This window comes from Cynocephalus volans, chromosome 12 (genome assembly GCF_027409185.1).
Source record: "Cynocephalus volans isolate mCynVol1 chromosome 12, mCynVol1.pri, whole genome shotgun sequence".
In the NCBI taxonomy this organism is placed as follows: domain Eukaryota; kingdom Metazoa; phylum Chordata; class Mammalia; order Dermoptera; family Cynocephalidae; genus Cynocephalus; species Cynocephalus volans.
Window position 1 is genome coordinate 78,042,565 of NC_084471.1, and position 19,354 is coordinate 78,061,918.

The 19,354-nt window shown below is 38.6% G+C and overlaps 1 protein-coding gene across 1 annotated transcript in view; it reads right to left on the bottom strand.

Moving 5' to 3' along the window:
- Positions 1-9,095: 9,095 nt before the first annotated feature.
- MUC19 (mucin 19, oligomeric) overlaps positions 9,096-19,354 on the bottom strand; it is a 149,568-nt gene continuing 139,309 nt past the window's right edge. Inside the window, 4 exon segments of the mRNA XM_063115697.1 lie at positions 9,096-9,267; positions 9,972-10,080; positions 10,713-10,748; positions 18,765-18,879. Coding sequence (XP_062971767.1) covers positions 9,096-9,267; positions 9,972-10,080; positions 10,713-10,748; positions 18,765-18,879 — 432 coding nt within the window.

Sequence of the window (19,354 nt, forward strand, 5' to 3'; positions counted from 1 at the left end):
TTGATAACTTTTCAATTACAAAAGTGTGTCAAGAAAACAACTAAAATGCTCATTTCATTATTAGAACCAGAACCAGGTGGATACATAGGCACAATACAAAACATTGGAGGAATATTTATACAATATACAGACAGTGCTTCCCTGATACTCCATTTATTTCTTTTCTTTCCTGAGATTATTATAACCTAATTGACCATAGACTTGGTATAAAGTCCACTGAATCAACCTAAAATGTAGAGAATCAAGAAGATAAGAGAACATTTTTATCTCCCTATCTGACCTCTATTCCCAGCCAAAGAGAAGTAACGTATTATACCTACCACCTGGACAAGTCTAACTGTACAGGGTCAGCTCATATGTTCTACCAGTAGGACAAGTCTGGCTAACTGTACAGACTCTGCTCATCACTGTCATCCCTGAAGCATGTAGCTCTCTCATGTTCCTCATAAAAAGGAATACCTGAAGCTTCATGAAGATTTTGGCATCATTAAGAGCTCAGTCTCTAAATGTAATGGAATGCCATCCTAACCCGCATGGAAAGACAGATCTGTCCATGACTGAAGCCCTCATGAGCAGGCTCATGTTCTTTGTCACAAGACTACTGGGCCCCATACATAGCAAGGAATATGGGTGGAAAACTCTTTCAATGTCCTGATCATCTATAACAAAGAAATTTCCTGAGCGTTCTATGACAGAGCTCTATTGTCAAGGGTAATTGAATACTCTTGGGGGCAGTGTTGTCTAAGTCACCTGCTAGTTCAACAAAATTACCTAATTGAGCCAAAATATGTTTGGAAATCAAGGCAGAGAACAGGTAGAAGAACAACAAAAAAGGTAGCAAATAGCAGAATTCAAGATAAAGGGGAGGGGAGAAGATAGGGGGAGAGAAAGAGAAAGACAGAGACAGAGGAGGCAGAGAGAGAGAGACAGGAGATACTAAAATAACATCTAATTCAGATGGTGCTATTTGGTGGGTTGCCAAGAAAGAGATGCAGGCTCTAGGAAAATAAAGCCTGAACTCACAATTGGAGAACAAGATGAGTCTGTATTTCAGGAACAAGATGAAAGATAACCTAGCAAAGTCAAAGGACAAAGTCAGGACCAGACTGACAACAGAGGTGTAGTAAGTTGGGTGAGAGCTGCTTAATCCCTGATGCCCAAAGTAATATTGACCCTGGAAACTGCGGGGCTATAGCTGGAAATGGACATCCCGTATGTAATCCCATCCCAGGGGAGCATCGACAGAGGATGGGAGCCAGGCAGGGCCTTTGAGGGAAAAGGAAAGAAAAGCAGGGACATCAATAAGAATATTAATGAAACTTGTTATATGGGATTAGCATTTTCGTAGGAAATCCTGTATATCAAGGATCTTGTTTTATACTTACAATCACCCTATGATTTAGGTGCTGTCTTTATGTCATGGGTGAGGAAAGGATAAATAGAATAAATGGAAAGATGATGTCACTCTATTCCTTTTTGCTATGCAATAATAAATTTGAAATTTCTTTACTTGCAAGTTTGGATTCCTACATATAGATTAAGAGAGACTGGCTTTTGATAATTCCAGAGGGATGGCAGATATCTACACAGTTTTATGTAGATTATTTACCAACCAGCCTAACAATAGAATTAAAATGAACAAAAATTATTTTCAAAACAAATGAGAATAGAACCATGGAATATTGTTTATAGGGACATAATAAAACTATTATAAAAGTAATTGAAAAGTTTTCTTTCCTCATAATAAAACAGTGTTAGATTTAGAGCACGATGGAACTTTTTGTTGCTCTGTATTTCTTATATATCCTCAACTCCCAAAGCTTGAAATATTTCTTTATGAGAAAACTGATTATATCTAATATATACTCCTATGTCATCTTAGATATCCTTTCAAGTTCCTATCATGAAATAGTTATTTCCCATATATATGTAGGAATGTCGTTTCCATTCCTGTTTTGCCAAAAGTTTATCAAACTGTAGTAAGACTGCTTTGCAATGTTGAGGAAAGGCAAAATAATAAAAGATTAAAAAATATTATTTTGCTAAGCAATGTGGATAGCAGGAGTTTATACATTCTCAAACAAACCTAGGAAGTAGGCATTTTTATTAGTCCTATTTTACAAATGAGAAAAACTGGGCTTAGAAAGAGGTTAAATAACCCACTAGAATGGCTATAATAAATAAGACAGACAATACTAAGTGTTGACAAGGGAGTAGAGAAACGTTGGTGGGAATGTAAAATGGCGCAGTCACTTTGGAAAACAGTTTGGCAATTTCTCAAACTTTTAAATGTGAAGTTATGCTGTGCCTCAGCAAGTGAATGTTCATAGCAGTGTTATTCATAATAGCCAAAATATGAAAACAATCTAAATATCCATAAATGTATAAACAAAATGTGGTATATCCAAATAAGGAAATATTATTCAGCCATAAAAAGGAATGAAATACTGATACCTGCTACAATGTAAATGAACCTGGGAAACATTATGCTAAGTGAAAGAAGACAAACACATAGGCCACATATTGTATAATTCTATTTATATGAAATGCCTAGAATTGGCAAATCCCATGGAAACAGAATCTAGTTTAGTTGTTGCCAGGAGCTGTGGGAAAGGGGGAAATGGAAATTGGCTGCTAATTGAAATTCAGTTTCTTTTTGGAGTGATGAAAATGTTCTGGAATTACATAGAGGTGACGGTTGCACAACCTTATGGATATGCTAAAACCCAGTGGATTAAAAAAGGGTGAATTTTATGGTATGTAAGTTATATCTCAGTAGAGACATTATTTCAAAAATGAAGTTAAGATGGATGAAGGTGAAGACCATCATGTTAAGTGAAGTAAGCCAGGCACAGAAAGACAAATACTGCATGATCTCACTCATATATAGAACTCAAAAATGTGTTCCTCATAGACATAGAAAGTAGAATAAGGGTTATCAGGGGCCAAAAAGGGAAGAGGTCAGGGGAGAGAAATGGTGGATGAATGGGTACAAAGCTACAGGCAGATAAGAACAAGTTTGTCCTAGGCTGCGTAGAGCTAATATATATTTCAAAATAGCTAGAAAAAAAGGATCTCAACTGTAATCACAATGAAGAAAAGATAAATGTTCAGGGGATGGATATGCTATCTATCCTAAGTGAATTATCACACAATATATGCCTGTATTGAAACAACACACTGTACCCTACAAATATGTACAATTAAAATTTTTTTAATGAAGTTAAATAATTTATGTAGCATCACAAAATTAGGTAGGGATGAGCCAATATTTGAACCAAGGCAGTCTGGCTCCAGAGCCTGTATTTTTAACTGCTCTACATTCTATGTCTCTAGTGAGAAGAAATATACTAGCTGGTATCATTTTATTTATCGTTAATTTACCACAAGAGTATGATTTAGCATATGAGGAATGACCAGACTGAATGCACTGAATGAAGACAATTTTCCATGAATAGTTTGCTCAAAACTGAGCTTTACACAATAATTAGGTATAGGTAATCATAATCACTGATAAGAATATGGAGGATATATATTTCATGGCAAAAAAATATTGTTTGAGGAACATAGCCCTAGAAAAGTAAGTGAATGGATAAACTGTTGTCTTTGTTAAATTTCTTCACTTAATTATCAAGAAATGTTTATTGATTTTCCTACTATATTCCAGGTCCTCTTCTAGGTATTGGTGATAGAGCTATTGACTTGAGAGACAAACCTCCTACACTCATGAAACTTACATTCTGAAGTAATAAGAAAGGAACAAATAAATATCAGAGATAATGGCAATTAAAAGTATATGTAGGGCTGCCGAGTATACAAAGGTAGATAAGAAGAGAGTGACAGTAGATGGGGGATGGGTTACAGGTCAAGAGAAAGATATTAGGACAGTTGGAAATATTGAGTTTTAAAGGTGTTCAGACAAAATCATAATTCTAGACGTTGAGCATTAATAACTTTTCTTCCTCTCACTAAACTTTATGGTAAGACTATTTGTCTTTTGAAGCCACTAGAATGATGTCGTTGTCATACGGGAAACTATCATTTTTTATTACCTAAGAGAATGGGAAAAGGGAATGACAGGTGGGGTAGTAGAGAAAGGTTCATACACTTCAGCTCATTTCAAAGCCAGAATCAAAGACCAAAAAGACGCAGGTTGGTTTGTCTCTGCATCCTTCCCAATTCAATTATCGGACTTGAATGCTACAAACAATTGATGGGCCCCAGAGAATGCTAAATTTCCACAAGCAACACAGGGTGGGTTCCCTAGAAGCAGATTTGAGATGGAGATTTATATACGGCAGGTTTTATGTAATGCTCTTGGAATCCAAATTCGTAGAAGAAAAGGATGGAAGCAAGGTTGGGTAAAAGAAGTCAAGGCATCATGCATTTTCAAAGGAAATCTCAGCCAACCTATTGGGAATTCTTAGACTCACGTTGGGGGGAGAAGGCAGAGTCTTTCTGTTACTCCTCATCAGTCAGCAGATGCCCCTCTTTTCCCCAGAAGGAGGACATGGCATTGAGGGATGTGGCTCTCTTAAGCTGAGGCAATCCCCCTAGGAGACTGACAGCTAAAAGCAACCTTCTGGAAGCTCTCTCAACAGCTGGGGGAAATAAATACTTTATTTCTGAAGGGGAATCTGGGAAATGCATCACAGTATCTCTTACAATAGACTCAGTCTGGTGATGACTCAGATTGCAGATGCTTGTCTGGATGTTTTTGGTACTAATTAATAATGTAGTCCCTAGAACTTTGCAGATATTGATTTGATCACCTGCTTTCTGATCTATTCAGTTGGATTCTCTGAGGATTGAGTTCATAAATCTATATTTTCACAAAGATCCCTGATAACTAATCCATAGACAGTCCATAGCCCTTAATTTTGGAATCATTGGTTGTGGTTCCATAGGCAGCTATGGCTCTGAAATTCTGACCAATGAGATGTTAGTGGAAGTATATGAACAACTTCCGGGTCTTGCTCTTAAAGGGAAGGAGCGTACATTCCCCTTCTGTCATTTCTCTCTCCTGCTGACTAGAATGAGAATAAGATGGTAGGGGCTAGAGGCAACCGCCATGGGCCATCAATATGGAAGATGGAAGATGCATGTTCAGGCTGGTAGAGCCGCAAGACAGAAGAGGATAGGCCCAGGCACACCTGTTCTGGATCACCTCCCCAGTCTTGTGCATGAGAGAAAAATAAACTACCTTTTTGAGTCACTGTTTTTTGAGTTTTCTGTAATCAGTTAAAATCTTTATAATACAGAGCAGCAAGTGGGCCATCACCTCCAAATTGAAGGACATGCTCTTGTACTTTGTTCACCTAGACAGGAAATAGACCCATTGGATTTTGGAAATATCAAGACACCTATACAGATATCTTTCTTATGTTCACTCACTGGATGACCCAAAAACTGCTAACTCTAGAGGGACTTTGATCCAAAAAATCAGTTGCTGAAATTATCAAGCTTTCAGTAAAAGCTGCCTTGATTTTTAACTCATGATCTGTGCTGATCCAGAAGAATCAGTAGCAGAAAAATAAAACAGTGGAGCCAACGACACATTCTAATATGATCATAGCAATAGAGGTTTCAGGGGTTTGGAAACAAGACCACACCACCTTCTGGAGCAACTATTTCTATTTTCAATAAATACTAGCATTCTAGCAACGCTGCAATAACAGGTGACCATGAACCTAAGAACCTCATCCTGGACTGGGCAGTAGCTTATCTATACTGCCATGAAATTAGGCATTCCTGGTAGCAATCCATTCTCAGTCAGAAGTCCTACGTATAGGATAGTATCTATTCTGGTCTCAAAGGCACAAGTCAGATCCATGAGATGGTTTTGCAATTCCTACAATGTGCTGCCACCTACCTGGCTACCACCTTTCTCTGAATTTATGCCTTTTTCTTGGAGAGGAAATTGCTTATGGCCATTTGACAGAGGATGAAAAGACTGAAGGCTGGATTACCTATGGCACTAGTACTGGTGAAAAATAAGCTGTGTAGCATTACAGTCTATCTCGAGTGGCCATGAAAAATAACTAAAGGAAAATTCTCTTTGGCCATCATCCTTGGTAGAAGGTTGGCCTGATGTCATGATTTACACTGATTTCTGAGAAGTAGCAAAAGATTTGTATAAATAGCCACAGACTCGAAAGGAGAGAAATTGGAGGAGGTGAAGAACATCTGGGGAAATTGTACAGGTAATCTGGAATCGATCTAGGCCTGAACATACATTAAATGGATGCTTACCAGAGTTTCCCTACCGGGGGTTTTGGTGGGTGAATCATGTAGTAAGCAGTGTGAGTTAACTTTGGCTATCATAGTTTGTGGTTGTCAGTAAGTCTTCTTTCCATCTTGTCTAGGAGCTGCTCAACGAGGTTAATGAATAAGGAAGTGGCTGTGGCCGGGATGGAGGTCATGCATGGGTCCAGCAGCTTAAATTTCCTCCACTAAAGCCACTTTGAATCCCTTTGATTGTTTTGAAGGGGGATCTTCCATTTGGGCACTGTCATGGGGTACCCGTCAGCCACTTGATATCAAGTGGACAACTTTGATCTTTTTCTAGTGGGGAGAGGACAGTATTTGTTTTCTCTGAGTTAACCAATTATAGATTACATTGCCTTTTGTGTCTAATATGCTTCAGCAAGTGCTGCTATCTACAGGCTTATTGAGTATTTTATTCACTGTCATGAAATGCTGCGCAGCACTGCTTCCAACCATGGAATTTATTTCTAAATAAAGAAAAGAAAGATAAAAAGTACATACAGCATCAATAAGTTTATCATGCCTTATTATTCACAGATGGTAGGTCCTAAAGTTTGGCCTATTGAGCACTCTACCAGCTGAGGGATACTACCTTATGAGGTTGGTGTGCTGATGTCAGGATGTAATGGATTTGCTGGACCAGAAATCAACATTTATATTACCTCCCACATTATGAGCCTCCTAGCTAGCCTTTTGGGGTTTCTCATAGCTCTAGAGCAGCCATCCTAAGCGGAAAACCCTTGTCATTATATTGTCTTAGGTGATCGCTTCTGGCTATCAAGGGAAAATAGGGTGGCTACCACACAGTAAGGGCTGAAATGTAGGAGTATCACTGATGCTGTGCTCTACCATTCCCTGAGGTAAAAGGTATTAAAACGCTCCTAAAACTGCACCCATTTGGATATTCAAGGGCTCAAACCCCTCATAGTTCTCCCACTGACCACCTCTGGTATGTATTGAGAGGAAGAAAAACCTGGAACCATTAACAAACATGGAGAAAATTCAAATAGCCAAAGACTGACTGTAGATGAGAGATTTGTAATATCCACCTTTATGGAGATATTGTCCACCTTTTGGTGGCAATTACCAACACACTGACATGACAATTTTTTTTCCCTACAATTGAACACACAATGTTTGATGATAGTTAAATTGACCACTGATAGAGTTTGGATGTGTTGTTCCCCCAAAACTCATGTGGAACTCTGATCCCCAATGTGGACGTGTTGAAAGCTGTTTGAGTCATAGAGGTGTATCCCTCTTGAATGGACTAATGCTCTCCTTGGAGAGTGGGGGTAGTGAGTGAGTTCTTGCTCTATTGGTTCCCGTGAGAGCTGGTTGTTTAAAAGACCCTGGCACCTCCCCTCTCTCTCACTTCCTTTCGCCATGTGTAGAAGCCATGAGTAGAAGCAGCCTGAGGCCTGAGCCAGATGCAGCTGTCCCAGAATCGTGAGCCAAATAAACCTCTGTTCTTTATAAATTGCCCAGTCTTAGGTATTCTATTACAGCAACACAAAAAGGACCAATATAACCATTAGTATAAGTGATGTAGAAAGGTGAGGCATAGTACATAAATGGGTTATAATAAACTGGGTTTGCCTTCATGTTGGGAAGGGGATAAGAGTGTTAATAATTACATATGTTTTACATATGGAAATAATGTTATACGAGGCACATTTGGATATACACACAGGAAGGATGTGTATGAGGCAGCGAAGTGGTGGAATGTACTGAAAATGATTATCATAGCATCAGTCAACCTCAGCTTCTCCTTTGAGATAACTACTTCATGACTATCCAAAATATAAGCAGAGGAGTGGGTTAGGGGGAGAATGATATTTTGTTTGGTTGGGTCTTGCTGAGTTTGTGGCACCTATAGAATATCCAGTGAGAGATGTTAAATTCAAATTGGTATCAACATGTCTGGAATTCAGAGAAGAGATCGGGTTTGGTGATATAGATTGGAAACCCTCTGTGTGAATACATCTACATCTACTTGTGTTCATTAAATCGGCCAAGGAGCCTGAGTAAAATGAGAAGAGGAACAAGATGCAATTAGAAAACTAAAATTTAAAGAATTGACAGAAGTAAAGCTGTCAACAAAATGGAGGCATGATAATTTAAAATGATGCCACAGAAACAGCTAGAAAAACAGTTCAAGAGAAGAGAAGTAGAAGTGATTTCATGGGCCAGCCCCGTGGCTCACTCAGGAGAGTGCAGCACTGGGAGCGCCGAGGCCGTGGGTTTGGATCCTATATAGGGATGGCCGGTGCGCTCACTGACTGAGCGCGGTGCGGACGACACCAAGCCAAAGGTTATGATCCCCTTACCGGTCACAAAAAAAAAAAAAAAAAAAGAAGTGATTTCAGAGCCTGCAGACAGAACTGCACAGAGGTCACTCGTGTCCTAGCAGAGGGAGGTGCAGTAGAATGAAAGGGGTGAAGCACTGGCGTAGAGAAGTGGAGAGAATGAAGACTATGTTTTCAGTAAATGAAGGGAAGGAACAAAACAGGATAATGGCCTGAGGAGATGAAGGGTAGAAAAAGAGTACTTTGGAGAGTCATGCTATGACTCAGTTTCTCCTTGACCTGCAGGATTCTTATTGCCATAAAATAAATACATAGGGTCATTAATTTCATGCAAAGTTTTATTTATTTTTAGGTCCCAGTCAACAAGAAGACAAAATGTCTCATAACGAGAACTTACTTTTTGAGTAAGACACAAATGTCTAGTTAGTCTTATTATTTAGTGATTACTTTTGTTCACTTATAAAATAAATACCTGGCCTGTTACAACTCAGAAATGCGATGCTAACATTAATTGGACATTTAGGTGGTAGCTTGTTCACACTCGTCCAGACAAGAGCAGGTTGTGATGTGCCTGTATCTGTAAGATACCGTACTGCCATCAGCACAGTCGAGAGCAATGTCTCTGTACTCGTAGTTTTCTTCTCGGCAGCAAAGGCACGAATTTTCCAACTGAAAGATATCATAATTGTACCTAAAAGAAAAGTCAGTCATAAATATTTAAATATTTTTGGAATGCCTTTTGAAATAAATTGACATCAAAGCTCAAACTGTAGCTAATTGTCTAAGTGAGTTAGCAAGGCTTCTGACCAATTTATAATTTTCCTGGACCTTGAATTCCCCACTCACTGTAAACTTCTGAAGTGGATCAGTGATAATTGGTACATAAAACCAAAAGAAATAAGAAAAGACATCCAAAAGGAAGATTTATAATCTCATAATTAGAGTATGACGGTGCAAAAAAGTAAACAAAACAGATTTTTAAAATATATAATTTAATACCAAATTATTATTTTTTATAAACAAATCTATCCATAAAAGTGTACATAAAGGAAAAACACATAATGTGTTATGTATAAAAGTCAAGTTTAAAAACAATTTGAGAAATGCAGTTCCTTGCTTAAGTACTCTCTGTAGTCACTATATGAAGATGAAAACATTTGCCACCAATGTATTATTAGGTATATTTAGAAAACTACTTCAGATTGACTCATCACTATTTAAAATGCTTATTTTAATTCTCAGATTTTAATATGTTAGATATTTGTTTCATTAGGTCCTGATCATGTAACAGTATTACTCTCACATAAAAATTTCTCCATATAATGTTTTAAGAGCTTTATTTCCTTCCCAAGGTTCCAAAGTTAATGCACAGAACACATTCAAAGAAAAACTCACTTGACGGTTGTTTTGCATTTTCCTACGCATCTTGCCATCTCAACTTTCTTCTTGCAACCATTGTAGTTAACAGTGACATTTATAAGTGAAGAGCTGCAATTATTCTTACCTAAACCAAAAAACAGAGTCTCAAAAGTGAGGTTTAACATCAACAATTGCTAAGCCTCAATTTTCTTAACCATGGAGAATGATAGCAACTATTTCACAATATTATTGAGGGAATTTACTATCTCAGCACCACACAAGGCACCTGGTTAATTCTCAGATAAATATTGTCCTGTTATTGCTATTATCACTATCTCAGGTAAAGGAGAGCAGAAGGAAGTAGGAGGAGGAAGGGAGCAGGGGAGGAGGGAGAAAAGGAAAGACAAAAGGGTATGAGTTATTTTTGACATCCATTTTCTCATCACTGGTCATCCTTATAATCTAATGCATCAGTTTATAACATAACTTGCTGATTTAGAAGAACAAGCTAATTTTTTTCCATGAAAATTAAATATTTTTTCTTGTAAACATCCCTCGTTCTTACTGGGAAGAATGCTGCAAACAAAATAAATGAACAAGCATAATACATAGTATATAAATATCAATTGGTAGTTTATACATACAGGTTAGATTACCCATTGTGTTAATAATATAGGAGACTTTATACTAATGATCAGCCATATGTTTTCAGAAGACACTCTAAACTTTTGTCAGCAGCTTACATTTCCTCTACATGTGGAGCTTAACTTCACTTACATGTGTAGCAACAATTTTTTGAATCGTAGATTCTGTCTATCTATAGGGGTAAGAGAAAAGAAAAAAGACTGAACAACTTCTTTCAAATTTTTCTATAGATAATACAGCATTTCTAAATGTATTGAGATAGCATCATAAAAGGGAGAAATGGAACAGAAGGACATGTGAATCTCAGGTGCTATAAGCAAGAAAGGAAAAAGGCAAGCTTAGTAATAAAAATGAGACTGAGTCTTTAGTCTAAAATTTTTCATCAATAGGCACAAAAGAAAAAACTATATTTAAGCTAAATTCTTTTTAAAGTTAACATGCAAAAAATAAAAATTAAAAATTATTCCTCACATTTTAATTGAAAAAGAGTTTAACAACGATATCACTACTAGATACTATAACCTTCTCACAGTTAGGGTCTGCACATTTCACTTTTTGTTATAATTAATTTCAAACCTCTCAGTGTCTCAAAGTAAAAGCTCAATAAATACTGAAATCTAGTATTGGAGTTCTAAAATGAAACTTTATATTATTAATTATATTTTCTGAAAAAATATATAATTTAAATGTAAACCTCCCATAATAACTTAAACCTAAGCATTCATAAATACAAAACCTCATTATATTTGGGGGCATAAAAATGAAGAAAACTGTGGCACAAAGAAAGATCTGAACAGTACACACACTCATACATGGAGATTATATGGAAAATTTGTATTTTTATAGAAAATGATTAACCTGAGTTCATGAGCTAATAAAAAGTGTTGATGGGATAGCCGGGGGGTTTTCAAGATGGCGGCGGCTGCGGCGGCTGGCGCGGAGTAGCTGAGGTGGAAAAGGTGGCCACTGGACCTCAGGCAGCCGGGAAACTTGTGGACCTTCCTCTGGCCATCTCTTAAGGGAGGACTGCTGCTGCTGGCCGGTCGTGGGGGCTCAACGCCACTTTGCCCCCGGCAGGAGAGGCTGCCTCATTTACAGGCAACAGCTTTGAAGTGTGGAGCAGGAAAAGAACTGATTCTTAGCTGCAAAAGTGAGTCTTGAAACAGGGAACACGGTGCCAGGGCTGCTGTGGATGCAGCCAGGATCCCGGAGGCTGGGGCCGCACTGAAGGCGGCCAGCTGCCCTATTCAGGATTCGAGGTTTCAGGCCGGCATTAAAGAAGATTCCTGGGAGCGCCCGAGCCGCGCCGCGACTGAACAGCCCGAGGCGGCAGCGCCGAGAACACGGAAGGCAACAAACCAGAGACAGAGCGAGCGCCCGACCTGGCACAGCACTGTGAGTGATCCCTGGCACAGCTCTGTTCGGGGGGTGGATGCCCACGCGGCTACCGCCTGCACCACCAGGCCACTCACTGCCCCCGGTGCTGCCTCCATTTTCCCAGGTGCGGGCAGCTCCGCCCTGCTCGGCCATCACTGAGCCCATTTGCTTGGCCTGGCGCGGGGCTTTCCGGACCCTGCGGGCCGACCTCCTCTCCCACTCCCTCCGCGGTTCTCTGGCAGGACTGGGGGTGTGGGGCGTCCCGACCAGTTTTGGGAGGGCTAGGAAGTACGGGCGGGCCAACTGTCACTCCACCACACTCTGGACTCCGGCCCCGGTAAACTTCCTGTTACTGGGAGGCAGATACCATCTCTGCGACCACCAGTTTGGAAAAAAGCCTAACGAATTTCTGGTTGGGAATAGTGCGGTAGGAGAGTTCCCAGGTCCGCTTGAACCTGCCGGAGAGCAGGCTGCAGGCGGGCACTAGACTCGGTTTATACCAGGGGGATACAAAGGTGAACAAGACCCGAGAAAGATCTACACAGTGCTACAAAGGCACCCAGAGAGACCGGTCGTCTGTGCCTAGCAGAAACCTGGTAGACTTCCTGGGCGAGGCGGTGCTGAGCAGGGTCTTGAAGGCTCAGCTGATAGACGAGGGGTGCAGAAGACACGCCCCAGCCCAGCACAGTGTGCACAGAGGGGGGAGACGTGCGGCCAGGGAGGCGGAGTCTCGACAGAAACCACACACCCGGTGGGGTCGCCACTGCACGATCTAACAGCCTGGGCCAGAGCACACGGAACGGGGAGAAGTCCTGTACAGAAAGTGAAAGCTCAACAGAGATCACACACCCTGTGGTACGTGATCCACCAGCCCAGCAGAGTACAAGCTGACCAGAAAGGTGGATCCCCGGAGAAGCCCAAGACCCGAGGCAACCACACACACAAGACACTAGAGGCCAACTGAGCAGTCACGGTGGGAGCCATACCAAATTGGCAACCACAGCAACATCCTATTAGTCATTAGTCTTAAACCGGTGGACTGTGAAACCCCCTGCAACAATGAATAAACACCAAAAAAAAGACACCAGAAATACAAAAAATCAAGAAATTACACCACCAAAAGTTAATAAATCTCATACTCTAGATCCTATAGAACAAGAAGCCCTTGAAATAACTGACAAGGAATTTCGAGTGATAATTCTAAGGAAACTGAATGAGATACAAGAAAACTCAGCTAGACATCATGATGAAATGAGGAAAAGTATACAGGATCTGAAAGAGGAAATATACAAGGAAATCAATGTCCTGAAAAAAAATGTAGCAGAACTTGCTGAACTGAAGAAGTTATTCAGCGAAATAAAAAACACAACGGAGAGTTTAACCAGCAGGCTTGTCGAAGTTGAAGAGAGAACCTCTGAACTTGAAGATGGGCTGTTTGAAATAACACAAGCAGACAAAAAGAAAGAAAAAAGAATCAAGGACATGGAAGAAAATCTGAGAGAGATATCAGACAACCTCAAGCGCTCAAATATCCGAGTCATGGGTATTCCAGAAGGGGAGGAAAATGGAGATTCCATTGAAAACATATTCAAAAAAATAGTGGCAGAAAACTTCCCAGGTATAGGAAAAATCACAGATCTTCAGATCCAGGAAGCTCAACGATCTCCAAACGTATTCAACCCAAAAAGGCCTTCTCCAAGACATGTCATAGTCAAATTGGCAAAACTCAGAGACAAAGAGAGAATCTTAAAAGCTGCAAGAGAGAAGCGTCAAATCACCTATAAGGGAGCCCCAATCAGGTTAACATCAGACTTTTCATCACAAACCCTAAAAGCTAGAAAGGAATGGGATGATATTTTCAAAATACTAAAAGACAAAGATTGCCAGCCAAGAATACTCTACCCTGCAAGGCTATCCTTCCGAAATGAGGGGCAAATAGTATATTTCTCAGACAAACAAAAACTGCGGGAGTTCACTACCACAAGACCACCCTTACAAGAAATCCTCAAGGGAGTACTGGGTTTGGTTCCTGAAAAATAACTACCACTGCCATAAAAACCTAAGAAAAATCTAAACCCGCTAGTACAATAAAAATGGCATTCATGAAGAGAAAACAAGCTAACAAAAACACTATCTACAACCTAAGGAACCAACAAACAAAGAAACCAAACAGTAAATCAGAAAGCAAGGAACAAAAGACACCTAAGACAACCAAACAACGAATAAAATGCTAGGAATAAATCAACACCTTTCAATAACAACTCTTAATGTTAAAGGCTTAAATTCCCCAATTAAAAGACACAGACTGGCTGACTGGATCAAAAAGCAGGACCCAACTATATGCTGCCTACAAGAAACCCACCTCACCCATAAAGATTCACACAGACTAAGAGTGAAAGGATGGAAAAAGATTTACCATGCAAACAGAAAAGAAAAACGAGCTGGAGTGGCTATTCTTATATCTGACAAAATAGACTTTAAACTAAAAACCATAAAAAGAGACAATGAGGGACACTACTTAATGATAAAAGGACTGATCCATCAAGAAGACATAACAATCATAAATATGTACGCACCCAATGTTGGAGCAGCCAGATTTATAAAACAAACTCTATTAGACCTAAAGAAGGAAATAGACACTAATACCATAATAGCAGGGGACCTGAACACTCCACTGTCAATATTAGACAGATCATCTAGGCAAAGAATCAGTAGAGAAACACAAGATCTAAACAAGACTCTAGACCAATTGGAATTGGCAGATATCTACAGAACATTCCACCCAACAACCACAGAATATTCATTCTTCTCATCAGCACATGGATCATTCTCCAGGATAGATCACATATTAGGTCACAAATCAAGTCTCAGTAAATTCAAAAAAATTGGAATTATCCCATGTATCTTCTCAGACCACAATGGATTAAAACTAGAAATTAATAACAAACAAAACTCTGGAAACTATACAAACACATGGAAATTAAACAGCATTCTACTTAATGACATATGGGTCCAAGAAGAAATCAAGCAGGAAATCAAAAAGTTTATTGAAACTAATGAAAACAATGATACATCATACCAAAACCTGTGGGATACTGCAAAAGCAGTATTGAGGGGAAAATTTATTGCATTAAATGCTCACTTCAGAAGAATAGAAAGATGGCAAGTGAACAACCTAACACTTCACCTTAAAGAACTAGAAAAACAAGAACAATCCAAACCTAAAGTTAGCAGACGGAAAGAAATCATTAAGATCAGAGCAGAACTGAATGAAATTGAAAACCAAAAAACAATTCAAAAGATCAACGAATCAAAAAGTTGGTTTTTTGAAAAGATAAATAAAATTGACAAACCATTAGCATGGATAACAAAAAAAAGAAGAGAGAAGACTCAAATAACAAAAATTAGAAATAAAAAAGGCGATATTACAACTGATTCATCTGAAATACAAGGAATCATTCGAGACTACTATAAACAACTGTACGCCAACAAATTTGAAAATCTGGAGGAAATGGATAAATTTCTGGACACACACAAGCTCCCAAAACTGAACCGTGAAGACGTAGAAAATCTGAACAGACCAATAACAATAAAGGAGATTGAAGCTGTTATCAGAAGGCTCCCAACAAAGAAAAGCCCAGGACCAGATGGATTCACAGCAGAATTTTACCAAACATTCAAAGAGGAATTGACACCGATTCTTTACAAACTATTCCAAAAGATTGAAACGGACGCAAATCTCCCAAACTCATTCTATGAAGCAAACATCATCCTGATACCAAAACCAGGTAAAGATATAACCAAAAAAGAAAACTACAGGCCGATATCCTTGATGAATATAGATGCAAAAATCCTCACTAAAATACTAGCAAACAGAATACAGCAACACATACGAAAAATTATTCATCACGATCAAGTGGGATTCATCCCAGGGATGCAAGGTTGGTTCAACATACGTAAATCAATAAATGTGATACACCATATTAATAAACTCAAACACAAGGACCATATGATCATCTCTATAGATGCTGAAAAAGCATTTGATAAAGTTCAGCACTCATTCATGACAAAGACCCTCTATAAGTTAGGTATAGAGGGAAAGTATCTCAACATAATTAAAGCCATATATGCCAAACCCACTGCCAATATCATCCTGAATGGGGAGAAGCTGAAAGCTTTTCCTTTAAGAACAGGCACTAGACAAGGATGCCCACTCTCACCACTCCTATTCAACATAGTGTTGGAAGTACTAGCCAGAGCAATCAGAGAAGAGAAGGAAATAAAGGGCATCCAGATTGGAAAAGATGAAGTCAAACTGTCCCTGTTTGCAGATGACATGATCCTATATATCGAACAGCCTAAAACCTCTACAAAAAAACTCTTGGAATTGATAAATGATTTCAGCACAGTAGCAGGATACAAAATCAACACACAAAAATCAGTAGCATTTCTTTTCTCCAATAGTGAACATGCAGAAGGAGAAATCAAGAAAGCCTGCCCATTTACAATAGCCACCAAAAAAATAAAATACTTAGGAATTGAGTTAACCAAGGAGGTGAAAAATCTCTATAATGAGAACTACAAACCACTGCTGAGAGAAATTAGAGAGGATACAAGAAGATGGAAAGATATTCCATGCTCTTGGATTGGAAGAATCAACATAGTGAAAATGTCCATACTACCCAAAGTGATATACAAATTCAATGCAATCCCCATCAAAATTCCAAAGACATTTTTCTCAGAAATGGAAAAAACTATTCAGACATTTATATGGAACAATAAAAGACCACGAATAGCCAAAGCAATGCTCAGCAAAAAAAATAAAGCTGGAGGCATAACACTACCTGACTTTAAGCTATACTACAAAGCTATAATAACCAAAACAGTATGGTACTGGCATAAAAACAGACACACTGACCAATGGAATAGAATAGAGAATCCAGAAATCAACCCACACACTTACTGCCATCTGATCTTTGACAAAGGCACCAAACCTATTCACTGGGGAAGGGACTGCCTCTTCAGCAAGTGGTGCTGGGATAACTGGATATCGATATGCAGGAGAATGAAACTAGATCCATACCTCTCACCGTATACTAAAATCAACTCAAAATGGATTAAGGATTTAAATATACACCCTGAGACAATAAAACTTCTTAAAGAAAACATAGGGGAAACACTTCAGGAAATTGGACTGGGCACAGACTTCATGAATACGACCCCAAAAGCACGGGCAACCAAAGGAAAAATAAACAAATGGGATTATATCAAACTAAAAAGCTTCTGCACAGCAAAAGAAACAATTAAAAGAGTTAAAAGACAACCAACAGAGTGGGAGAAAATATTTGCAAAATATACATCTGACAAAGGATTAATATCCAGAATATATAAGGAACTCAAACAACTTTACAAGAAGAAAACAAGCAACCCAATTAAAAAATGGGCAAAAGAGCTAAGTAGGCATTTCTCTAAGGAAGATATCCAAATGGCCAACAGACATATGAAAAAATGCTCAACATCACTCAGCATCCGGGAAATGCAAATCAAAACCACATTGAGATACCATCTAACCCCACTTAGGATGGCTAAAATCCAAAAGACTATGAACGATAAATGCTGGCGAGGCTGCGGAGAAAAAGGAACTCTCATACATTGTTGGTGGGACTGCAAAATGGTGCAGCCTCTATGGAAAATGGTATGGAGGTTCCTTAAACAATTGCAAATAGATCTACCATACGACCCAGCCATCCCACTGTTGGGAATATACCCAGAGGAATGGAAATCATCAAGTCGAAGGTATACCTGTTCCCCAATGTTCATCGCAGCACTCTTTACAATAGCCAAGAGTTGGAACCAGCCCAAATGCCCATCATCAGATGATTGGATACGGAAAATGTGGTACATCTACACAATGGAATACTACTCAGCTATAAAAACGAATGAAATACTGCCATTTGCAACAACATGGATGGACCTTGAGAGAATTATATTAAGTGAAACAAGTCAGGCACAGAAAGAGAAATACCACATGTTCTCACTTATTGGAGGGAGCTAAAAATTAATATATAAATTCACACACACACATACACACATACACACACAAACCGGGGGGGGGGGGAAGAAGATATAACAACCACAATTATTTGAAGTTGATACAACAAACAAACAGAAAGGACATTGTTGGGGGGGAGGGGGGGAGGGAGAAGGGAGGGAGGTTTTGGTGATAGGGAGCATTAATCAGCTACAATGTATATCGACAAAATAAAATTAAAAAAAAAATAAAAAAAATAAAAAAAAATAAAAAATAAAAAATAAAAAATAAATAAAAAAAAAATATATTAAAAAAAAAAAAAAAAAAAAAAAGTGTTGATGGGATTTTTTTGTTTGTTTGTTTAAAAATAGCAAAATGGGGGCTGGCCAGTTAGCTCATTTGGTTAGAGCATGGTCTTATAACAGCAAGATCAAGGGTTCAGATACCCTTTATGGCCAGCCACTAAGAAAAAAAAAAAAAAAAACAATAAAAATAGCAAAATGCTTTCTATAACCTACTTCATCTAGTATAGCACTAAGTTAAGTTTCATAGATCCTGCAGAGTATGAGAGCCTTTGATAAAAAAAAAAAATATTTAACAATAAAAGACATATCTGAAATCATCTGGCTCTTAATATGTTTGTTTAAAGAACTATGGAATGCACAAGAAATTTGTATCTGTTGGCAACATGCAAACTTTTTCAAATGAGGAAGAAGAGAGGTTAGGTTCATGTTTAATATGAGAGGTGGATCTTGTTACTCATCAGTTAAGATGACTTACTTCTGCACACCAGGTCTGCTTTGGGCAGTCCTGGACCACTGCAACGAAGCCAGTGCTATTGCAGGAGTAGGAGACACATGGGTTGCTGGGGTCATCAAACGAAGCACCAATCTGGACGGTAAAGAGGGGGAAAAACTAAATAATTATTTGCCTTCATTTCTTGTTGAGGTTGACAATAAAACTGGTAAAAAAAAAAAAAAAAAAAAGTTCAAATTCATTTAGGGACTTTCTAGATGCACTTTCGGCCATTGGCCATTAGGTTTATATCTCAGAAAGTCTTATACTTCCTTCACTAAATCAAAGTTTTTCACTGGGAACCCAGAATGTGTCAAGATTCTCAATCATCAAATTAAGATTCATTAACAGTTACTCTATTGCATTTTTTGAGAATTTTTCAAGAAAGTTTATTTTATGGAGATCAGGCAGTTTACCAATTGTTATGCTATAAGATTGCAGACACAAATAAGAAATTTAAGTGGAAAATAAAATTGGAACAAAATAGGTTTATCAGATTAGAACAAATGGCAAGCCTCACAAGATGTCTTACTTTTTCTTTGCTTGTGTTCCTATACTTTTAAAGCTCTCT